This window comes from Camelus bactrianus, chromosome 9 (genome assembly GCF_048773025.1).
Source record: "Camelus bactrianus isolate YW-2024 breed Bactrian camel chromosome 9, ASM4877302v1, whole genome shotgun sequence".
NCBI lineage: Eukaryota > Metazoa > Chordata > Mammalia > Artiodactyla > Camelidae > Camelus > Camelus bactrianus.
Window position 1 is genome coordinate 1,344,783 of NC_133547.1, and position 25,343 is coordinate 1,370,125.

The window sequence follows — 25,343 nt, forward strand, 5'->3', positions numbered from 1 at the left end:
TGGTAAAATCAGTCCACATGTTTATTTGTTTGGCATATACAGAAATTCCAAAAACATTTAAAATGGAATTCTTTGTTTTTTAATGGAAGTACTGGGGATTGACCCCAGGACCTTGTGCATGCTAATGACGGCTTAAACCAGGGTCATGATGGGAGGTGGTTTATCACAAAGTACAAATAACAGAGTATCAGAGGATTAGTAATCAAAGAAAACTCGTGGATATGAGTGTTAAGGGTCAATAAGATGGATGGATTAATTCTATCCATACCCCACACTGCCTCCTGCAGGTGCTGGACACATTCCTGAGGATGCCATGGTGCATCTGTTACAGAAATGCCTTACTCCGTGTACATGCTCAGGCAGACATGGCTGTCTTGCTGTAACAGAGCCTGGGCCAAGGGCCTCGAGCTGGGGACAGGGGCAGTGTGTGGACATTGCAGTAAAGGGTTAACTAAGCAGGCTTCCGTTACTCCGGTTACTCCAATACTACACATTCCAAAGAAAGGACTGACCTTGGACCAGCTCCAGGAAGACGGCCTCTGAGTCCTTGGAGTATCTTGCCTGGTAAGGGTGATTTTTATGCTTCTGTCTGTAGGTCCCACTGTATCATGACCAGATAATTTACGCTAACAGTGTGACCCACGGAGCAGGGTGGGTTTTGTATGCCTGAGGCTACGCTCTATCTTTGCCTTCTGATCCATGGTCGGTCATGTAGGCACTGCATGCCTTAGTAAAGAAATCTGTGGACCCTGAAGCTTGGGTGAGTGCCCCTTGTTGGTGTCAACTGAATGTGCTGACACACATCTTTGCTGAAAATTTGAGTCCCCGTGCAGAGGGGACACTGGCAGCTTGTGCTTGGTCTCTCCTGGCCGTTACCCTATGTGCCTTTCCCTTTGCTGATCTTGGTCTGTGTCCTTTTGCTATAATAAAGCCATGAGTATCAGAGCTCTGGAGTCTATAGTGACTCAGAAGGCTTAAAATTTACAAACTTGGGGGTCACGGATGACCCTGGCCAGGGTGGTGCAGAGGGTGAGATTCTAGCAAAGCAGTTCAGAAGGTAAGGAGGTCTGGGAAGTGGAGAAAAGTAGAGTGAGCAGTAATGGCGACGTACAATTACAAGGAGAGGAAAACCGTCCCACAGGGGCTCCTCAGTTAAAGGCAGAGGGAGGAAAGGAGTGAGATGTAGGAAAGAGAGTGGTGCCTGGCCCTCAGGGCAACGTGTGAGGACAAGTCAGAGAGGGTGAGGGACAGAACTTGCAGGTGACAAGTAGGCTTTAGGCAGCTGAGATGACACACCAGGCACAGGTCAAGCAGACTCTACGGTGGGGAAAAGGGTGATGATTGCTGAAGTGACTCCAGGTTTCAAGGAGAGACAGTGAGGAGAGCACAGTTCAAATGCATGTGAAGATTTGTACCTAAAAGCAAGGACAAGCAATGGAACCAGCAAGAGCAGTAACAAGCAGAGATGCTGAAAGATGCAGCAGCTACACCTAAAGGGGTGAGAGGCGAAATGGGCGTCCATCAACTGGAAGGTGATCAAAAAAAAAAACAAATGTAGCGGGACTTGGCAGACAGCACAGAGAAAAAGGCACTTGTTCCTTCGAATCTCATAAAGTTGGAGAAATGATATAGGGAGACTATGACGTCGTGATTAACAAGCTTGTGGCTCCCAGTTAGTTGCACTTGGTCCAAGTGCTGGCTTTTGAGAAGGGCACCTGGAACAATCTTCATAAAAGCCAAACACCAGGGGGGATGACCGGGATCTTACTAACACCACGGCCCCTTGGGCCTGCTTTCCACACGCTCACCTGACACAGTTCTGCTGTGCCTGGCTCTCCACGCTGTTCCAACTTAAAAGATCACATCTGCCTGGGTGCACTCACACCGTTTTCCAGAAATGGCTGATCCGGTTTGCTAAATTCTTAGTATTTATCGTCCTAATGCTTTTGGTATTGTTTTAAAACATAGGACTTATTATGCTGACATGAGGCCAACAGATCAGACTGCCATTGAAGAGACAGTTACTTACAGTTCTGGGAGGGTGAGGGCCATGCCAGGCTTCACAGGGTCATGTGGGGAAGCATCAGAGTCGAGTCCGAGGCAAAACAACGGAGGGGGGCAACGTGGGCAAAGGCTGGAAGTTTCACTGGGAGGAACAGACAAGGTGAAGCAAGCAGGCTAAGCAGGTTTAGGATGGGCTAGTTTGGATAATTTCAGTGCAAGTCAGAGAGTAGGGACTGCCCTTAGTTGCCTGGTATCTAGGGAAGGGTCCTGAAGTGAGAACTCGACAGAGGCAGTGGTTGAGGGCTCTGGGGTCTGGAATGGTTGGTCTGCATGTGACAGGCACACTGCTGGGGAGTCCTGTGCCACCTGGAGGAATGAGCCAGCCCTAGGAGGAGCAGCTCTAGGGACCAGAGGTCCCACCTGTTAGAACTTCAGAATAAAAACACATGCTGTAACACGTGGATATCCAAAATAAAGTCACCCAGCATATAAGAACGAGGTCAGGAAGTACAAACAGGAAGTCAGACCACAGGGCCAACCACCCTGACATGGCTCTGAGGGAGGCGAAGCTGCCTGTGTACAATTCAGCAGAGACCATTTAATTGAGAGATGTGTAACAGACCTGTGAGCAAACAGATTACAGGCCTTTAACCCTCAAAACAAGGACGATGTCAATGAGCATTCCAGAGGCACTGCAGCATCCTGTGACGGGGACAGGAAAGGTGACCTGTGGGCCAGAGTGCGGGTCAAAGAGGGAGTGGCTCATACTCGCAGAGACCAGAGGTCCCCAGCATCATGTCTCTGGAGAGGACCTCCCAGCTGGAGCTGCCTGCTCACATGGATGCCTGACTGTGACCGAGCCTAGCCTGAAACAGTGCAGTCTTGAATTCAAGTTAGATGCACAAAATACGCACATATTCCTTCCTTCTCTCTCCACTGAAGACAGGCAAAGAGTTATCCATAGCCAGAACAAAGAGATGAGAAACTGTTGACTTACGTGCTACAGAAACACACAGCATGGATCTGGGCTTTACATCTTTATAAAGGGTCAACAGTGGGTATATCTGCAAGTCAGACCACTTGAAGCCATACATATTATATACACATATATATCTGTATATATATATACACACATCTACTCATATATTATACACACCTGGTATATACATGTTTATACACATATATGGCCCTAAGTGGTGTACACACACACATACACGTGTACATCAGTATCAGGAGGGCAAGGTCCTTCTTACCAGACCTCCTCTGTGCTTTGTCATCATTGAATTAAGTTCTGGCTAGTTGGTTAAGTTCTACATTGGCTTAGTGAGTTTTGTATCTGGTTACAATGCCTTCACCTCAAAGTTATGACTCTTAGTTTTTGTTGTAGGAAACTGTATTTGCTTAGTGTTCATTACAGAAATCTGAGTTAATCATTTAAGCCGCTATGAAGACCTAACACAGCAGGCCTGAGATTGCTATTCTTTGAGCTTGCGAGGTGCACCCTGGGCTGAGGTCTGGGACCTTAGATTTTGGGAGATTTCCCACCACCCCCAGAAATGAGTGGCTCAGTGTGCCCAAGTTTTTCCTGTAACCACGCAGCCTACACCGAACATCTGCCATCCTTCTGGTGGTCCAGAATTTGGTTTATGTGCTAGAAAGCGCATCCCCACCAAGAAACTCTGGGCACTGGGGCTCTAATGAGCTTCCGTAGTAGACATTTCAATCTACTGTCACAACTCCCCGATGGAGCTTAAATTAAGCACGTCCTGTGACCTCCCTGACACGGATTACTGCAGACTGTTCCTGGTTCCTCTGGACTTCAGTCCTTGTGCCTCTTCCCTTGGCTGAGTTTGCTTTGCTTCTTTTTGGTGTAAATAAATCATAGCCCTTGAGTGTAACAAAATGCTGAGCACTGTGAGTTTTCCTAGCAAACCACTGAAACTGGGGGTGACATGACAGAATCATTCATTAGGATTTCAATCTGGCCGTAAAAGCGTGTGTAGATTTTCTTCACGGGCAGCACATGTCCCGTACAGTGCCAACTATACACACAGCTTTGTATAAACACTAAGAGGGAGCCAAATACTATAATAAAAATACTCTGCTGTGTGTAGCCATTCACTAAAACACACATACTGTCTACTGAGAAAAAAAGAACCAAATGGAGCAGCGGCTGAAAATGAAAAATGAAAAATGGCTGTGAGGTGTCTAGCTTGGGCAACAAGGCAGGAGACAGCGGGAGTCACTGAGGATCAGGGCACCGTACACACAACACTGAAAACCACATCAGTCCTTGCCCACCTCCCCGCCACCACAAACCCTCTGCATTTTCTACAGTTACAATGGATTATGCAGCCATTAAAAAGACTGAGTTTGGTATATCTCACTCAATCTGAAGGGATGGCCAAGATGGGCTGTCAAATGAGAAAATTTACTTTGCAGACCAATGATCAAGGTCTGGTCTACTGTGAAGTGGTACACTCACCCACCCCATGAGAGACAACACAGGAAAGTGGTAAGTGCATAGATTCCACGGCCAGCTTACTGAACTCCAATCCTAATTCCCACACTTTTTTTCTTTTTTTTTAATTTTGAGGGGAGGTAATTAGGTTTTTATTTATTTATTTTAATGGAGGTGCTGGGGACTGAACCCAGGACCCCAAGCATGCTAAGCATGTGCTCTACCACTGACCTGTATCACCCCCTGCCCACCCTCTGCCCAATTCTCACACTAATTGACTGTGAAATCTTGGATAAATTCCTTCACCTTCCTTGTGCCTTAATTTTCTGATCTGTAAAACAGGGACAACATTACCTACCACACAGTTATCCCAAAGGTTAAAAGAGTTGATGTATGTAAAACAACAGCTGTTCTACAGTAACACTGTATGTTTGTGTGTTGTTTTGGTTACAGGTTCATCACCACACCACAGCCACGTGACACACACATACAGGCTGAGTACAAATACAGAGAAAGCGTGGAGGGATGACCAGTGATTCAAGGGACATGTGAGGCAGAAAGTACCTGGGGGTGAGACTAGAGACTTGAACACAGTTGACAGCTGAAGCAAAAATTACAACAAAATCCAGTATGGGGGTGGGGGTATACCTCAGCAGTAGAGCACGTGCTTAGCAGGCACGAGGTCCTGGGTTCAATCCCAGTACCTCCATTAAAAACAAATAAACCTAATTAACCCCCTCCAAAAAAAAAAAAAACCCCAATATGGCGCTCAGTGGGTAGATTATGATAGAAGGACATTTACAGGGAGATATTAACGACCACAAAGTGGAGGTAGAGAAGAAAGACAGAGGTCCTAAACAAGATGGGGAGTGGGGAGAATGTGTTAAACCACTAAGAGGAAGAATGATCCTGGAAGAGGAGTGACCCCCTCCCTCTACTGAGGCTGTAATAAGTCTTGGAGGATTAGGGAATTTTACACACAAATCTTCCCAGGAGAACACAACTCTGAGCGATTGTCAGGTCACCTGCACCTGTCAGATCTGTTCTCAGAAATACTTGTGGATGCCAGGCCTTCTATTCCTTCGGTAAATTTAGGATTTCTATCCCAACAGCAAGATAAACTACCAGAGAACAATGGACTACACAGGGTTGCCTGGTTTCTCAGAGTCCTTCTTTGGCATTATAAACTAGACAGAAATATAGAACATGTATCGAACCAAACGAAAACCAAACAACTGAAAAATTCAAAAACAAAAATGAAAGCTCACTGGGTGAGCTCAATAGCAGATATGAGAGAGGCAGGAATCGGTGAGCTCAAGGAGGCGTCAATGGAAATTAGTCAATGTGAGCAACAGAGGAAAAACAGGCTGGGGGGAACAGAAAGATGGGAGCCTGAGAGTCCTGTGGAACAAGAACATGAGATCTACTATTCATGTTACTGGAGTCCCGGAAAGAGAGGACAAAGTGTGGGGCTGAAAAAATATTTGAAGAATTAGTATCTAAAAATGTCCCAAATTTGGCAAAGAGTATAAACCACATGATTCAAAAAGCTGAGCAAACACCAGACAAGATAAACCCCTAAAATTCCATGCCAGGGCACCCTAATCAAACTTCTGAACATTACAATGAAAAACACTTTGGAAACTCTTGATGGGAAGGATGCATTACAGACAGGAGTACCAAGGGTAAAAGGGCAGGCTCCTCATCTGAAATCATGGTGGACAGAACAGACAGACATGCTTTCTCTTGTCCTAAAAGAACTATGGACCCCAAGTCTTATGTCCCATAAAAACATCCTTCAGGAATGAAGGGAAAAGAAAGACATTTTTAGATGAAGGAAAGAAAAAATGTTTGTCAACAGCAGACACACCTTAGAAAAAAGGCTACATGAAATTTGCCAAATAGAAGGGAAATGTTACAAGAAGACCTGGATTAAAAAAAAGTTCAATTAAAAAAAAAAAAAGACAACAACTTGGGACTTCAAGAATGGAGAAAGAACAACAGAAAAGGTAAACGCAGAGGTAAACAGACTATGCTTCTTAACAATTTTGGGAAAAGTCCTGGACAGCTGAGGTAAAAATTACAACATCCAATAATATGGTGCTCAGTGTATGATGAGAAAATACCTGGAACACTTATGAGCAGGGAATATCACAGAACCTAATGAAATGAAGGTTTCTATGTATCAAAGTGCTAAAATGCTGGTATCAGTCTGTGATAAATTATGTATCTATAATACCTAGAGTAAAAAAAAAAAGGACATATAATCAAAAACATCACAGATGTAGCAAGTGGAATTCTAAGAAACATTAAAGCAACCCACAGGAAGTGGGGGAAAAAACCTAAATAACAAAAAGAACCAGAAAACAAGAGGGAACACACACAAAAAAACTAATTAGGGGGTAGAGGGTGAGCTCAGTGCACGCTCGGCACACATGAGGTCCTGGGTTCAATCCCCAGTCCTCCATTAAGGGGGGAAAAAACCCACTACCCACCCCCAAAACAAAAAACCCAATTAATAAAATGGTACACTTAAGCTCTAATGTGTCAATAATTATTTTAAATTTCAGTGATCTAAATGTACTAATTAAAAGAGAGAGAGTGGCAAAATGGATTAAAAAAGTGTGACCCAACCATATGCCGGTACAAGAAACTTACTTCAAATATAATGATATAGATAAGGTTGAAAATACAATTACTGAAAATTTAAACTGTGCAAACATTAATCAAAAAATACAGCAGTGACTATATTAGCATCAGATAAAGCATGCTTCAAAGGCAAGAAAGTGCACAGGGACAAAAAAGGGCCTTATGTAACGATAAAAGGGTCAATACACCAAGATGACATAGCCATCCTCAACGCATGTGCACCAAACAAAAGAGCTTCGAAATACCTGAAGCAGAAACTTACAGAAGTTGTAAGGAATAGACAATTTCTCAATGACACTTCAAGACTTCATCACCCTCCCCACAACTGACAGAAATCACAGACGGAAGTCTGCAAGGATACAGAAAATCTCAGTGATACCAACAACCAAGAGGATTGGGTGGACGTTTACAGAAACTCCACCTGGTGACAGCAGAACACACACTCTTTTCCAGAAGCCTCACAGAACATTCAACGAGATATACCATATCCTGGGTCATACAACAAACTCTGACAAATTTAAACAGTCAGACCAAACAAACAAGAAATCAGTAACAGAAAGATACCAGGTAATTCTCCAAACACTAGGAAGTTAAGCAGTATACTTCTTAGTAATCCACGGGTGACAAGAAGTCTAAAGGAATCAAGGGATATTTAGGACTGAATAAACTATAATTAAAACTTGTAAAATAAAACTGGAACAGTGCTGTGAGGGAACTTTGTAATGCTTAAAGCTTACATTAGAAGAGAAAAAAAAATTTCAAATCAATAATCTCAGCACCCACCTCAAAAAATAAAAGAGGGAAATACAACCAAAGTAAAGCAGAAGATCGTATATCATAAAGATCAGCACAGGAATCCGTGAAATTAAAACCAGAAAGGTAATAGAGAAAAGGTAATAAAATGCTTCAAAATGATCAGTAAGACTGAGAAATGTCTAAAAAGATTGACAAAGATTAAAAAGAGAATTGATGTATTTCCAAAGTCAGGAATAAACTGTGCCATTAAAAAGATAACAAGGGGATATTTCCAACAAGTCTACAAACAAACTAGAAAATTTAGATGAAATGAAACATTTCCTTGAAAAGGACACCTATCCAATTTATCCAATATGAAACAGATACTCTAAATAGTTCCATACTTATCAAACAAAACAGTATGTTCTTAAAAAGTATCCAGAAAATCTCCAGGCCCAAATGGTCCACTGGAGAAGGCTATCAAACATTAAAACAATAATTAAAAACAATTACACACTGCCTTCCTACAAAATAGGAAAGAACAATCCTTCCCAACTCAACGTGGGAGGTCACTGTCACTTTGACACCAAAACCAGACCCTGACACCAGTTAAAAACAAGCAAGCAAACGAGACTGACACACCATCAATCAAGAGATTAGAAAAAAACTTCCTCAAAAAAATGCAATCAAATGAATGCTTTAATATATAATATAGATTTAAAAACCTTATACTCCACAAGCAAGTGAGGCTTATTCCAAGGAGGCAAGGCTATTTCAATATGCAAAACTCTATGTAATACATCGTATCAACAGGCTACAGAAGGAAAGTCAGATGATCACATCAACTGATGGGGGTACAGCGTTTGACAAAATCCAACACTCATGCATGGAAACAAAAATCTCAGCAAAGTAAGAACAGAGGGAAACTTTCTAGACTTGATAGGAAAACTCTATGGGGGAAAAAACCTTACAATTAACACTGTACTTGATGAAACACTGACCGTTCCCTGCCTAGTATCAGGGAGCAGTCACTGATGCTCCTTCTCACTTCGTCTACTCAGCATCCTGCGGGAGGTCCTAGGTGGTGCAGCGAGAAATGGAAGTAACAGGTATCCAGGTAGAAAGGAAGAAGTAATTTCCATACACAAAGTACCAAGGATTCAATCCAAAGACATGGCTAGAAATAATAACTGAGTCCAGCCTAGAGTGCACGGCACCAACATGCCACCCCCGAAGTTACCTTTATGTACACTTCTAAAGACCATGGGGAAATGAAGGTTTAAAAAAAAAAATCGGTAAAATTTGCACATCACTTAAAAGCCCCCAGAACCTCGACCTAAACCCTAACAAAAAATGTACAGAACCTGTATTCAGCTGAAAACCGTAAAACGGTAATGAAATACCAAGATTTACTTAAATAAATGAAGTACCATGGCGCCACTTCTGACAAACTGCTCTACAAGTTTCAATTTCTATAAATATGTGAGCAAGACTTTTTGCATCTGAAAATTTATATGAAAAGTCAAAGGAACTAGGAAAGCTAAGTCAATTTAAACAGGAATAATAGGACTCACTTTACCCGATCTTAAGACTCACCATACAGCTCCAGCAATCAAGTAAACAGCGTGGATCAGTAAAAATCTGAACGTCTGGTGTTTAAAGTCACCAAAAGAACAGTTTGTTTTTTAAAAACAAGTCTTAAACAGTCTTAACTGGTGCAATAAAATGTGCCCATTCGTACATGTGTCCTTATCTACTTAAATACCTGCCCTTACCTGTCTAACTCTCCTGACACCGGACAGCAGTGAATGTATATACAAGACACGGAAAGGGTCAAGGTCCTCGGCCTCAGAAACATTCCCCTTACCCAAGTAAACCAAGGACTCCCTGACAAAGTGCTGCCAGCTTGACAGAGAAGTCTCAAAAGGAACTGTGTCTGCATTTCATTTTCTCCAAGTCTCCACCTCCTTTTTATAAAAATTCCTGAGATAACACTGCAGTGTAAGCTGAGGAGAAAAGTGTAGCTTGAGTTTTCCTTAGCGCCCAAGAAACACCGGTCTCTCCTGTGTGGATGGATTCCCACGTGCAGAATAAGGCTCTAGGCTGCGTTAATTTCTAAAAACGCATCTTAACGTGACTACTGACGTTTGCGTGACAGGTATTCTCACAGCGAAGGTACTTGGGTTTCTCTTTGGTATGAACGGTCAGATGTCGCTGGAGACGTTTTCTCCTGCAAAAGATTTTCCTCAGCGGTCACATTCAAGAAGTCTTTCCCTAACAAGAGCTCTCGGAGGGTGACTGAGGTCTGCCCACTTGTGAAGGGTCTCCCCACATCGGTCACGCTCACGGGGTTTCTCCCAGTATGAACCCTCTGATGCTGAGTGAGGGAGGAGCTGCGACTGAAGGCCTTTCCACACTCACTGCACTTATAAGGCTTCTCTCCGGTGTGGATGATGGCGTGGCGAATGAGGTTTGTGCTCCAGCAGAAGGACTTCCCACACTCCATGCATTCGTAGGGCTTCTCTCCACTGTGGATCCGCTGGTGCCTGGTGAGGCCGGACCTGCGGTTAAAGGCCTTCCCACACTCCGTGCACTCAAAGGGCTTCTCTCCAGTGTGGATGCTGAAGTGTCGAATGAGGTCTTTCCTGGTGCTAAAGGCTTTCCCACATTCTTTGCACTCAAAAGGCTTTTCTCCAGTGTGGGCCCTCTTATGCAGGATGAAAGTGGAGCAGTGGGTGAAGGCCCTTCCACATTCAGTGCACACAAAAGGTTTCTCCCCAGTGTGGATCCGCTGGTGCCTCTTGAGGTATGACCTGTGGTTGAAGGCCTTCCCGCACTCCAGGCACTCAAAGGGCTTCTCCCCCGTGTGGATGACGTAGTGGTGGATGAGGGCGGCGCTCTCACAGAAGGCCTTCCCACACTCACTGCACTCGTAGGGCTTCTCCCCTGTGTGGCTCTGCTGGTGCCACATGAGGTATGACCTGTGTTTGAAGACCTTGCCACATTCGAAGCACTCATACGGATTCTCACCACTGTGGATGATGTGATGTCGAAGGAATCCTGGCCTATGTCGGAAGACCTGCCCGCACTCTTTGCACACAAAGGATTTTTCCCCTGTGTGTCTTCTCTTATGTAAGACAAAATTAGAGCGGTGGGTGAAGGCCTTCCCACACTCACCGCACTTGTAGGGCTTCTCCCCACTGTGGATCCGCTGGTGCTGGGTGAGGTATGACCTGCGGTTGAAGGCCTTGCCGCACTCCGTGCACTCGTAGGGCCTCTCCCCCGTGTGGATCATGTGGTGCTGGAGGAGGTGTGTGCTCTTGCTGAATGTCTTCCCGCACTCTGTGCACTCGTAGGGCTTCACCCCAGAGTGAATCTTTTCATGCCCAGCAAGAAGGTGTTTCTTGTTAAAAATTTTCCCGCATTCATTGCATTTAAAGATATTTTCCTCTTCCTGAATGATGAGATCTCTACCTGCTCCACACGAGCCATGGGCATGGGCAGCACCTGCCGGGGGGACTGGCTCCTCCACAGTCCCTGAACACACGCCATCGGCTGTCCCAAAGCTGCCGTGCTTGGGGCTCATTCTCTGTGGCTCTCTCCCTGGCCCAAGGGGCCCCACAGTCCCATCCTGACTCTTGGTTTGGCCCAACGTGGAGTCCCCTGGGGCTCCATGAGTTAGTTCCTGGAATGAGGCTCCCTCAAACGGGGCTGGCTTACAGGTGGTAGGTTCTGCGGTCTTGGGTTTTCCACCATCACCTGAAAGAAATCCAATAAACAAGGCCCATCAGTAATACCGACACAAGAAAAACAAAAAAATCAGTGAAAAAAATAGAGATGAGCCACTTTTTTTCTCTTGGACTGGCTGGCTCCCAACTCTTGGGAGTGTACTGTGTTTCACTTTTTTTTACTTCACTAACAAAAATCTTGTTTATATCACGCAAAAAAAAAAAAAGAGAGAGATGAAAATAGTGCCTGTGTCTGTTATGTTTCGCTACCTCTGAATCTCAGGATTGTAATTTCTTTCCTTCTTGGTCATTGGACTGTTGACACCTTAAAGGCAAGACCCTGTAGGAGAGTCTAGGTGAGGAGACAGAGGGTCTGGGTGGAGACACCACCACGATTTCACACTGGACATGGCTGGACAGAGCAATAATGCCTCTGTGCGTTGTTAGCTGCCTTTAAGTGAGGACGCCCCGTGTTGCTGTTAAGAACACTAGGAAAGGGCATCTGATGCAGCCCTGACTGAAGACAGAAGTGCATGAAGCAAAGTGAATTGTCTCCAAAGAGAAGTATGGCCTTTGTCCCAGTTCTAAGGAAGTAACCTGTAAATCTCCAGAGTGACAGGTATGTCTTTGTTGTTCGTGGTGAGCCCCTAGGAACGTACACAATACTTTATGACAACAGATAACTCATTATGGGCCCCCAGACAGTTTATGCTAAAGAGATGACTTCAGGTCGGGGTAAGCTCTGGCCACACAGAAAGATCAACATGTAATTAGAGAGCTGAAGCGGGGAGAGTATAGCTCAGTGGTAGAGTGTGTGCTTAGCATGCATGAGGTCCTGGGTTCAATCCCTAGTATCTCCAGTAAAAATAAGTAAATAAATCTAATTACACCCCCCAAAAAAACAAAAACAAAATAAACAGTTAAAACATTAAAAAAAAAAAAAAAAAAAAAGGAAGTTGAGGCTTTGAATGACGAGTTTTTGGCTGGACCTCTGGAACGGGGAGGAGGGCTAGACGCAGAGTCCGTGTATAATGACCCAACCAGTCATGCTTCCTTAATGAAGGCTCAATAAAAATCTGGATACCGAAGCTCTGGTGAGTTTCCTGGGGTGGCAACACTCCAGGCACATACTGCCACACATCGACTCCTGGAGGTAACAAGTTGCTGAAGACATGGAACCTTCGTGTTTGGAACATCTCCGGCCCCTCTTCTAATTTGTATCCTTTGTCTGTAACAAACATGATTTGTGAGTAACAGGTTTTAGGGAGTTTTTGAGTCTTCCTAGCAAATCATCAAACCTGAGGGTAGACTGGGAAGCCCCATGACTTGTAGCTGCGGCAGAGGCCCTGGGCAGACGTGGTGATCTTGGAGGCCTGTGTGCTTCACCCCGAGTTTGGCTAACTATGTGCGGTAGGAGGCTGGGGAGGCCTCCTGGCACCACAGGAGCTGCCACAGAGAGAAAATGGGGAGCACACTATGGCCTTAGGAGGCAGAATGTACAGGGGCACAGCAGACCACAAGGATGGCGGTGATGAGAGCCAGGGGCAGGTGGGAGGGAAGGGAAGCTGAATCCCATGGTCTTGACACGGGTCACCGTGAGGACTCACAGGATGGGGCTCACAGGGCAGCAGTGAGCAGGATCGGACAGCTATTTTGGGTCTGGTATGCCTGAACATACTGGCAAAACACACATGACCTAGATGGAGAAATTGATACTTTCCTTACGGCATTAAAGAGGAGCTGTATCAGCGAAGAATTTAACGTGGGGAGAAGTGAAATCGGAGAAAGGTGGTCAAGTCGTGGAAACGTTCAGTTTCAACCTGAGGGAGCACTGCGGGTGACTGGAGCTACCACCGCTAAGCGCCGTGGGGAGCGTGAGCCTAAGACCCCCAGCACAAGGAAACAACTTCCCCTTCTGTCTCTCCTCCCTCACGTTGTGCTGTATCTGCATGGGGAGACGGACGGTAGGTGAGCCTGCAATGGGATCACTTCACAGTATGTGTGAATCAAACCATCATGCTGCGGGGAGGGATAAATTAGGAGTTTGGGATTAACATATACAAACTAGATAACCAACAAGGGCCTGCTGCAGAGCACAGGGAGCTACAGTCAGCATCTGGTAATAACCTGTAATGGAAAAGAATCTGAAAAAGATTTGTACGTATAACTGAATCATGTGGCTGTACCCAACATTCTAAGTCAACCACACCTCTATGAAAAACACACACAGAACATCATGCTGTATGCCTTACTTATGCAGTGATATGCATCAATTGTTTCTCAATATAACGCGGGAAAACGGAATTTAATAATATAAAATCGACAATTCTACCCAAACAAATGTATAAATTCAATACAACTCACGGAAAAGCTGTATTAAGCAGTTTTATGCTTTAACGTATTATGTGGTGACACCTCCAAGAGCCAGCGGCAGAGAAACCATTACTAGCGTTTCGCGGAGCCGACCGAGGTCAGACTACACTCCTCCGCCACCCCCGCGGCTCTCCTGGGACCCACGGCTCAACCGCAGCCCCGCACACACAGTGTGGCCAAGTGTCCACCTCTGGCCAGCGGAGCAGGAGGGGAGCTCGTGTTGGTGGGAATCGATGTGACAGCCTCCCTTCCTCTCTCTGTCCTCCTCTCCCAGCAGAGGGACAGCGGGACAGGCCTGGCCCTGACCCTGGTGTGAGTCGGGAAGCCAGCTGCCATACGCCAGGCACAGAGATGCTAGAGCCTGTCTGACACGGCCGCCCGCTTCACCTTGACCAAACTCACAAAGACATGAGCCTGTTATCTTACCCCAGGGCCACAGGGCTGGTGACTGGTACCCAGGCTTGAAGCCCAAGCAGCTGGAGCCCAAGACACATCTCAGCTCACACACCTCTCTCCTCCAAGAGGACAGGGACCTAGAGGCAAAGGGCTCCACGGCTTCCACACCACGCAGGGGCCACAACAAGACGCTCCCCCAGGGCGCCTGGGCCAGCGGCCTCCCCTGGGGCTCCCGCCAGCCCGCACCCAGCTCCTACCTCGACAGGGGCTCTGGGAGCAGTCCTTCCTCCCCGTCCACAGCTCCTGCCCATGCTCCAGCTGGCAGATCAGCTCAGGCCTGGGAACGGGACACCCTGTATGTGGAGAAAGGAAGAAGACACTAGGATTGTGTGGAAAGAGGGAAGAACAACTCTGAGTCTAGTCTGGGACTTCAGGATGTGGACAAGACCTCAGGACGGAGCTGCTCCCATGCATGGAAATCCTGGCCTGTGACCTGGAGGGCAAAAACACCACTGTTGGGACCCAAAGACTTCAGACGGCAGTGCTGGCTGTACAGACAGCGCCTGTTCCCTTGGCCTCCATCACACAAAATTTCAACTCTTCAGTGGTAGCCATGAGACCCAGAGGGTATGACCCCCTCCTTCTGGAAGGTGTTTCCTAGTTAACCCAAGTGAGTCTTAACCACCTGCGCGTTGAAACCTCCTGGGATGTCTGGTTCATGTCCAAGGGAAGCCAAACCTCCGCAGGTGAGGCCTGGATAGCAATACATTTAAAAACCGCCCCAGATGATTCTGGCATCAAGGGAGGACTGGAAACCCTGGTCTCCAGCAACCTGCAGGGGACCACACCAGCCCTCCGGAGGAGAAAGCTCTACTCCAGGCCGGCTGAATGAGGGCATCTGCTGGTGCTGCAGTTCTGGGACACCTGTCAGGTAACCTGTCCAAGGCCCGAGACCCCGACGAAGCGAAGGAGCAGACAATGGGACCGGCACCCACCAACCTGGGAGCCAGACCCACCTCTGAGCTTCTTACTGGTGAGGTAATAAATTTCCTCCAGGGTGCAAACTGAGCTGGCCTGCCACATGCAGCCAAACACTGATGCAAGGGAAAGACAAAAGGACCGGTAGGGAAGTCACTGGCTGAGGCACCAGGACCTGAAGATGGCTCTTCTGGCGGAATCTGAACCCCAGCCCAGGACTCATCAGTTGTCACCAGACAAATGTTCACTCCTGTCTGGGACGTGCCCAGACAGGGATCAGTGACAGGGCAGCGGAAAGGGAAGGAGACTTTTCCTTCACCTGTCAGTAGTAACACTCCCTATGACCTCAGGGCCTTTGCACGTGCTGTTCCTTCTACCTGGAAGGCTGTTCTCTCCCCACCTTGCTCCTTCTAACTCACTCTCTTGGGCCTCAGTTCAAATGTCACTCCCTGAGGAGACCCTGCTGAACAGTGGCTGGGTCCAGGTGCTTAATCCAGCTACCACATCACTATTTAATCTTAACGTAAGTGGTAAATTAGTATTTATGGACGTAACCACATCCCGGGGACTGTGCCAAGGATTTAAATGCTTTACGTTGTTTAAAATGGAAATAAACTCATGGGATAATTTAAAGAACTCATATATTTAAAATACTGACTCTTTTCATTCAAAACAAGGAATCTTCATTGATCTAAGACTCTTTTTGATCCCAAGCTGAGTTCTGAAGAGTGCTCCTTCTGCAGTTTAAAGGTGCGACAGTCTAGGTCTGCAAGGGCTGTGATTCCTTGCTGCCACCTTACCTGGGAAGAGACTGACCTCGTTAGTCTGTCTCTCTGTGGTCAACACACCAAGTTCCTGGGCTGCTGACCCCAGGGTAAACTAGGGCAACTGGGTACTGCACAAGACTGAGGCTCCCCCACAGCCAGCTGGGACGCCAGTGTGATCAGCGGAGCCAAGCACGCGGAGGGAAGTCAGTGGTGGGTGCTCAACTGAGCTACCCTCCCTCCCCACCCGCGAGAGGACGCTGCCCTTTCAGAGGGCACACCTGGTCAGAGTCCAGGCACTGGTCCCTTGTGCAGGGATCCAGCTGGCACAGGGCACCCTCCTTGCACACACCACTGAATAAAAGAGGCTTAAACTGCTTCAAGGGCAAACCGCGCCACTGCTGCTGCTGTACTGCTGTGGCGATCTGCCCCCGCCCCACAGGGGATAAGAGATTCCATCCTTGGAGACTGGTGCTTCAGTAGATAATGGGGGAAAAAAAACAGGGAGTATTGTCCTTGCTCCTCTCTGAGACCCCCGAGGACGTCTCTCAACTCGTCCCAGACTGTACGCCCGGCCAACGGCTCAGGCACTCCCGAGCGCCCCTGCAGCCAGCAGCCCAGAGCCTCCTCTGAAGATCCAACTGCCACAGGCGGGCTGCTGCCACCACTGCTGTCCTGATGTGTAAGCCCCAGCCCCTCCCTAGAAGGGGAGACTGCCACTCACAACAGTCGCCAGTTGGGAAGGCTAGGAGCCAATCAGGTAAACACCCAAATACAAGCAAAAAAAATGGTCGGGACAGAGAGGTAACCAAAAAAAGTAGTGGTAATAGTAGTAATAATAGTAGTACTGGTAGTAATAATAAAAAGAGGAAGGAAAAGACAAGAGGGGAGGAGGAGGACAGGGAGAACTATGCTGTGGACCAGGGCATCCCAGGGAAAGGCTGCAGCCCCTCCACCCCAGGCCCCTCCACCCTTGCCCTCTTGGCAGCAAGAGACAAAATGGAAAAAAACCCCAGGGCTTTAAATGGCTAAAAGCCCAAAAAGGAAAAAAAAAAAGGGGGGGGGGACAGGGTACTTTAAACCTTCTGTACCAAGCAAACGCCAAGTCTAGAAAACATAATACTAGTGCTAGCCTATTTACTGATTTAAAAACAGTAACAAAAAATAAACCCCTAGATACAGGGAGAGAGAATAAAAGGTTTAACTAAGAAACACAATATATAAATAAATTACAATGCTGTCTGTAATTTGACCCAATCAGAAATTCAAAATTTGTATACTAAAAATTCATACAATTTATATAGCAAATTATTATATATAGTAGTTATATATGGCATAACAAAATTAATATTTTTTTAAAATTATATAACCAAAACAAACAGGGCACTGGTTTGTCTGACTACAACACAGGTTCTAAATTTTCTTTAGAATTCGCTACACTGCACCACAAAACTTCATGAGAATATGTAAATGAATATATGTATGTATTGCATGACTGGGACATTGTGCTGCATACCAGAAACTGACACACTGTAACTGACTGCACTTCAATCAAAAAAAAACAAAACAAACTTCATGACTTAATACTGGGCCTCAAATCACAGCTATATCTGGGGACCCCACTAAACTGAAACACTGTACCCCCCAGTCTCAAAAATTAACTAACGTTAAGACAGGGGAAAATAGGTAGGTCTTACTTTACTGTAGCCTTGCCTAAATTTCCCAGTCATAGTACCCACTGCCCTAAAATACCCTATATTGGGCATAGATGCTGACACAACACAGAATGAAAATAAACTCTGGCACTGACAAACTGACTTGATGAAATGGGACCCCGCAGATCTGAGTTAAAATGATACACCCAATCTAAGTTGAAGAAGGGCCTTCAGGGAGTAAACCTTATTACGTAAGACCAATTAATAAAGGGGTGACGACCCCCAGTGCTTCTCCATTTGACAGCTCAACTACGCCTGTTTTTAAACCTGAAAAAACACAGGACACCTCATGGTGGGCTCCTGCAATCTTAATGCATCCACTAGGGTCCCTGTTTCAGACTGAACTGTGTCCCCTTAAACCGGGTATGTTAAAACCTAATCCCCAAGGCGATCCTATCTGGAGACGGGGCCTTTAAGGGGGTAGTTAAGGTTAAATGAGACTACGGGGTGAGGCCCTGATCCCACCCCTGATCCGGCAGGACTGGTATCCCAAGAGGGAGACAAGGCCTCTCCCAGCAGAGGATGGGTCAGGTAAGGACACAGCCAGAAGGCGGCCAGCAAGGATCCTCACCAGGAACTCAGCTGGGACGTCCAGCCCCCAGAACTGTGTGAAAATAAGGCTGTTGTTGAAGCCACACAGTCATGGCAGCCTGAGCGGACTAACACCATCCACACACCCAGTATTATCAGAACCCAGCAGTTACTCTGCACTCACAGACTTACCTAGTGTGTTCTGCTGGGTGTTTATTTCATCAGCCTGTCAGCCACGGTTTGCCTTTGCTCTGAGGGAAACAGGACCCCTTTCCCAGGCTACCTGTGGGCCGCTCAACAGCTCGCAGACCGCACATCCTCAGCAGACCAGCTCTCAGCGGCACCCACCCCACTTCCCTCCAGGAGCACAGGCGACGTTACACGGGTGACCACCTCGTCTAAGGAGATTCAACTGCACACTCACAATGGACGGGAAGCCCACCATCTTTAGTCCTCTGGGGACTAGTTTAAGTACACTGCTATTTAGTACTATTTGGGCCTGGTGGCCACATACTCCTCATGTTTAAATTTTACTTAATCTCACTGATGCTGAGTCTCACTCATCAGCCACCTTAAATGGCGCTCCCTCCAACAGAGGCTCCAAAGTCTGTTCAAAATACTGTTAAACCACCAGTCCTGTTAGTGCCCTCAGAAATCTTTTCCCTAGAGGCTTTCACCTCTTCTCACGCCTCCTGGAGCTTCTGACTCACCTACCGTGGCCACAAGATGCCCAATGGCTTCTGACGTAACCAGCTGTCCCCCTGGCCTGGCGCTACACACTAGGCTCTCCTGACGACGGCGGCTCTTGCTGACCCGAGCCTGTGACCTCACACCCAGCCGCCCATCATGCTGTGGGCCATGGAAACAGCACATCACAAGCTCAGGCGGCTCCTGAGGCCTCCAGACAGGATGGAACCCAGCCTGGGCCCTGACATATCCACTTGTGGGAGGCGGCTACTCCTGTCCCCAGTCCCCTGCCAGACGCCACGGTGCCGGAGGTCACCACCGACACCGCCTGCCTACCTGGGGAGCCCCTTGGGATCAAGTGAACAACTGGGGGAGTTCGTGGATTCTGTTATCCAACGGCTGTATGGGAGCTCAGTAGAATGTCGCAGCTTTCCATCCCTCAGCCAGAAAGTCCAATTAAAAATAATGGGTCCTGAGAAACACCACGTGACCTAATTCAGGGGGGAGAGGTGCTGGAGATTGAGTTCAACCACCGATTGCCAATGATTTCATCAATCATGTCTACGTAATGAGGTTTCCACAAAAAGCCCGAACTAGAGCAGTTCAGAGATTCTCCAGGCTGGTGAATCCATCAAGGTGCGGGAGGGTGGCAAGCCTGAGGAGGGCCTGGGGCTTGTGGACACTCCCCTTCATACACTGCCCCCTGCACCTCTTCCACTTGGCTGTTCCTGAGTTGTATCCTTTATGATAAACAGGTAACAGTAAGTAAGATGTTTCTCTGAGTTCTGCAAGCAAATTACTGAACCTGAGGAGGGGGCTGTGGGACTCTCCAGTTTACATCTGGCCGGTCAGGACAGGTTGTGAGGCCCTGTTGGCACCTGAAGTGGATGGGTGGGAGGGGCTGTCTTATGGGACCGAACCCCTAACCTGTGGAGCCTAGGTAGTTAGTATCAGAATTGCCTGGTTGGAAAAATCCACATACTTGCTATCGTAAGTGTTGTTAATAAACAAAAAAGTTTTTTCTTTTACAAACAAATACCACACATGCACGCACATGTATATGTATAAAACCATACTTTTGGCACATTTGGTAACTCCTGTAAGATACTGTCAGACCCCCACCAAGTTTCAGGTCAGTTTTCTTGGCTAACGTTACATAAATGGGAAACTTAGTTACGGCCTGCCTGCAAGGGCTTCTTACATCCCTACTTACATTCCTCCTTTTCACTCTTACAGTAAAATGCTTTTCTAGAGCTCTTCAGGGGAACTTACACCACACCTCCTAAAACCATCCACTATCATCAGCCCAAAGTTTCCTTAATGTGATGTAGAATGTCAGAGGATCAATTATTTGATCATTAAAAAATTTTGGTTATCTTACAACGTTTGGACATCTTGGAGGGGCCTCATCCCTCCAAGCTAGTTCTTAACATGACTGCTTGTCTTTGAGCTGACCTTCTGAGTACAAACCAATCCAAAGCCACACCCCGCCCACCGCATTTTACCCTCACACACCAGGCAGCATCCCCCTGCCCTAACTCAAGCAGATTCAGGTTCCGGACAAGTAGGGACACCCTTAATGCCCCAGGGCCTGCTGGAAATATTCAAACTAGCCAATCCTACACTGTTTCCCCTGCCCCATGTTTCCGTGGAAAACACAACAGAGGCTGTGATTTCCCCACCATCCTGCTTTTCCTCCTGACCAACGCTGGTGTTTCAAGTAGCCCTGGGAGACATGGGGTGTCCCCTCCTCCTGAGAGCTGTAACAAAGCCTTCTTTCAGTGGCATTAATCTCTCTGTCATCTACCAGTAAGTCATCTCTACAAACTGAAATCCCGCAGGCACAGATTAAACAGTGGGGACGCTGTGAGAATTTCAGTGAGTGGAGTGTGAACAGTGCCGAAGAGTCCTGACACAAGGGCAGTGCCCAGGGGACCTGCACTGTGACAGCTTTAACTGCTCCTTTAAAGTGACCCATGGTACAGCACATGCTTTGCATGCATAAGGTCCTGGGTTCAATCCCTGGTACCTCCATCAAGAAAAGTAAAAAATAAAGTAAAATAAACATAAAATAAAATCTTTTCCTTAGATTTCTTCAAAAAGGGAGTCCTGGGGGAAGGGTACAGCTCAGTGGTGGAGCGTGTGCTTAACATGCATGAGGTCCTGGGTTCAGTCCTCAGTCCCTCCATTAAAAAAGGGGGAGTGAGGGGGATCCTGCAGTGCTCTGGTAAGTAGGAAACCCAGCGCCAGTTCCCTTGACGGTGGGTCACCATGAAAAAAATGCAGAAGTGAAATCCAAACAGTGTTATCAAGCCCTAGAGAGCTCAGCAGCCTGCTGCTCAGTGCAGCTAGCCTGAGGCTACCGCCTCTGCTGAAAAGGGGGTGGGGGTGGGGGTGGAGGAAGAGAAGGTATGAGCACTAAATCCAGGCTTTCCATCAAAAACATTCAGGAAGCAAGAAAAAAAATGATGGAGTGGTTACATCAGGGTGTCCAGCTACTGAAGTGTCTCTGCACTCCCTGAAACAGGGTTTCTAGACCTTGCTTTAATTATTTAGGCCAAGATAATTACTTGTTGGGAGGGTGGGAAGGAGCCTGTCCTGTGAATTATAAGGACGTCTAGTTCAATGTCCCCACCAACTAGAAGTTAGTAGCATCCACACCCCATTGTAATAACCAAAACTATCAGAGACGTTGCTAAGTGCCCCCTGGGGACAACATCATCCTTGGATGAGAACCACGGGCTTAGAATATAAAAAGGGTGATGGGAAAACGCAAGTGTGATGGTGGGGAGGGGCCTCCAAGAGATTTCATGGTCAGAACACAGCTGGCGAGCAGGCGGTGACCGCGCTGAGAAGCCGAAAGGCCCACGAACACTCACCAGGCAGAGAACAGCAAGTGCAGAGGCCCAAAGCAAGTGAGTCAGGCGTGTGCGTGGGGAACAGCGAGACCCCAGCACGCGCAGCAGAGTGAGCTCGGGGAAAGCAGGGAAGGTGAGTGAGGAGGTCGGCAGGGCCAGGTAGGAAACTTCTACTTAAAAACCTTTCTTATGAGATACCTGAGTATGCCACCCCCTTCCCTAACTTGGTTTAATCTCAGCGACACACATTCCAGTTCTCTAAACATGGGCGTGTCTCCCCCACGCCCGGGATTTACAGCCCTCCCCTCCCTCAGACTGACAGGGCTAAGGCGATGGTCCTCAAGCTGCTGTTTCTCAACCCTGGCCTCCTGCCACTGCGGCCGGCTCACCCTCTGTGGAGCGGGCGCCTTGTCCTCTGCAGGGCGCTGAGAGCACCTCTGGACCCCACCACTAGATGTCGGCCCCACCCGCACCCCAGATGTGACCACCAGTCCTGGCTGCAGATGCTGCCAAGTGTCTCCTTGGACACAAAACCCCCAGGTGCTGAGAAGCACGACTCTGACTTCTCTCTCTTGTACGAGCAGAGGGTCCTGGCCCTGCACTTTGGGCACAAGAGACAACTGTGAAGGCAAAGGAGAACCAAAAAGCCCCACAACCGAGATCCTGGTGTTCAGAACAATACCTGCCGCACTGAAGGCACAGGCCTCCTGGGGGCCCGCCTGCCTCCCCCTCTTCTTGGGAGAACATCCCATCACTCACAGCCCTGCTAACCTGGTGGCGGGGGACACTCAAGCCAACCTGTCTCCTGCAGTCAGCTCCCTCTCTGGAGAGTGAAATAAAAACCTCAGATGGAGGCCAGTCTGTGCTGGGCACTGGGGTTAGAGGCTCAGGGAAGTGTGGGTGGAATGGAATGGGTGGCCATTCCTGCCTCAGGGACACCCCTGCAGGGCCCAGCAGCAAAGGAAGAAAGAGAAATCATCTAAATATGCAAAGAAGTAGAAACAAGGCCTCTGGGGGCCACAGAGAGCAGGGACTGGGGTGGCCACGCCTGTCACAAACTTGCTGAGGCACAAAAGCCATTCTGAAGACAGAGAGGTGAGCAAAGTCAGAGGGAAAAGCCAGGACGAGAGACCCAGAAGCCAGGGCACAATCCTGGTGGCTCCCGGTTCTGGTATCAGTCCCTCATGCGGCCCGACTAGAAATTCTGCCTTTGGGTCCTGCAGAGCACCCCCATTACCTTCCACCACTTTCTGGGAGCCAGAGGGAGTTATGTTTCTTGTCCAAAGAGACACAGGGATAGCAGGCAGGAAAGAGATGAATCTTGAAAATGACTGAAGCTGTGGGGAGAGGGAAAGAGAGCTCTGGAGGCCTTCTTGACCAGCCAAGATGGAGCCAGAGGGTGCTCCTGATAAGGAGGTGGCCGGTCCTCTGCATGGCACAGTGGGGAGGACTTACCCAGAGACACCAGGAGCCTGCAGTTTTCCAGCATCACCTCCTGGTACAGGATCCTCTGAGCTGGGTCCAGCTGCCCCCACTCCTCCTGGGTGAAAGTCACGGCCACATCCTCGAAGGTCACAGACACCTGTCAAACAGAGGTAGCAGCATTGGCCTTGTGGCTGATGAATGGGATCAGAGCTCGTTGCTGCATCTCTGGCAATGTGCAGAGAGATCAAGACCCTAATCACTGAGCACCTCCTGAGGGCTAAGCTCTAGGCTGGGCTGAAGGGAAGGTGGACAATATTTTGGACACGATACAGTAGCATAAGAGAAATCCCCTAGGAGGAAGCCATCGGAAAGTCACACAAGACAATGGAAATGAGGTGTGGGCTGTGAGATGCGGACAGCAGATTCGAGGACGTCACAGGAATGAGTAAATGACAGTAACAGTATCAATAATGGCGACAACAGCAGTACCTGAGCCTCCCTGGTCCCGCTAGCTGCCTGCCCCATGCTCAGGGCTTCACATCCTGGTTAAAGCGCCTAAAAGTCCCCAGTTCTTTAGTCAGTCTCCTGTGGTCTGCATCCAAACTCTTGAAACCCGACTCTCGTCAGCTGTGTTACCTGGGAGACATCACTTCATTTCTCTGAGCCTTGGTTTCTGGATCAATACAATAATAGTTCCCACTTCCCCAGTAACAGTTGTGACTTAGAAATTATTCAACGTTCGGTGTGCTTTGGGACTTTCATTAATTCTTCTACAGCCCTTGAGATAAACATCTCGTTACTTCCCAGCCAGTCAGGGGCCTGAGGCTTAAGGAGCTCCACCAGTTCACCCAGTCTTGTATCTTACAAACCAGAAACAAGACTCCACAAAAAAGCTTACTCCAGTACAGCACATACTAGAGTAACCCGACACTCCTCCATCATCAGTAAGTGCTGAGAAACCAGGCTGTGCAGCATTTACACCAATTTTTGGAGTTCAAGCCACTTCGTCGCGCCTGAAAATGTTTCTGTGAACACGGACAGATGGGCAGAACCTTCATCACCGACGTCACAGAAGAGACACCTGAAGGGGTGGAGCTATGGGTAACGATGGCAGGGCCTGGGCCAGCACACACTCCTTGCTGGGATTCCCCTCCGTCTCCCAGACTCCCTAGGAGATTCCACAAGGAACCATCAGCTTCTTCCTTCCTGAGCAGGAACGGCACTTACCGCCATGCCAGGAATACTTCAGGACCAGGGAGCACAAACGGCTAAGGATAACGCTGGTTTTGGCCACGCGAATAAGAGCCTTTGGCCACAATGTCCCTGCTGAGGGTGAGTGAAACATTCGGCAAAAGACCACAGGATCTCTCCCTCCCAAGACACGTCTTGGCATCTAGCAGGAACTCTGGCAAGCGCACAGGACCCCGTGGGCCTCCTTAAACAACCGACGTACCGTGCCTTTGTCCATGCACTTATCTCGGCCCGGAAAGCCCTGTCCGCCCCCCTGCCCCGTGCCCGAAGATGGTGGGGCAGGGTGCACCTGCAGCACACGGTGGGGCTGGGATTTACTGTGATGGGAGTCCTGACACCTGTGAGGACTGAGGACAAATTAAGCGGCAAACCAACTCCACGTGCCAGAGCCCACGACCGCCCCGGCTCCCAGCCCCTTCCGGGACCGTCTCCGCCCTCGAGCAGAAGCAATTCCGAGATCACCGTCCCCTCACCTGTGTCCGGTGGATCGGCGCCGCCGCCATGATGGGGCCCTGTGGGTCCGCCAGGCCGGGCGAGGCGAGCACCCGGGCGGCCTGCTGACCCTCCTCTCTGCTCTGGCTTGGCTGGGCGACCTCGGCCGACTGCCGCCCTCCGAGAAAAAGGCGCGCCGGTCCCGGGCGCCGCCCTTGGGAACTGCGGGGGTGAAGGGCGGGTGCTGAGGGCCCGGAGAGGCCGCGGCCCGGCGGGCGACCAGGCCACACGCCCGCTTAGGAAGTCACGGCCAGTTCAAAGGTACGAGGGGGAGCCCCATCCTCCTGCCCTGCTCC

General features: G+C 48.3%; 1 protein-coding gene across 2 annotated transcripts; it reads right to left on the reverse strand.

Moving 5' to 3' along the window:
• LOC105074403 (uncharacterized) lies at positions 1-25,291 on the reverse strand. Of its 2 annotated transcripts, XM_074370932.1 has the most exons (5): positions 25,029-25,291; positions 23,335-23,461; positions 14,604-14,699; positions 12,662-12,805; positions 1-11,608 (listed from the first exon to the last, which is right to left on the reverse strand). In XM_074370932.1, the coding sequence occupies exons 1-5, from the start codon at positions 25,056-25,058 to the stop codon at positions 10,014-10,016; spliced, it is 1,992 nt and encodes a 663-aa protein (XP_074227033.1). In that variant the 5' UTR covers positions 25,059-25,291; the 3' UTR covers positions 1-10,013. The 2 variants fall into 2 exon arrangements, with proteins under 2 accessions (XP_074227033.1, XP_074227034.1); XM_074370933.1 differs by lacking the exon at positions 12,662-12,805.
• Positions 25,292-25,343: the final 52 nt, after the last annotated feature.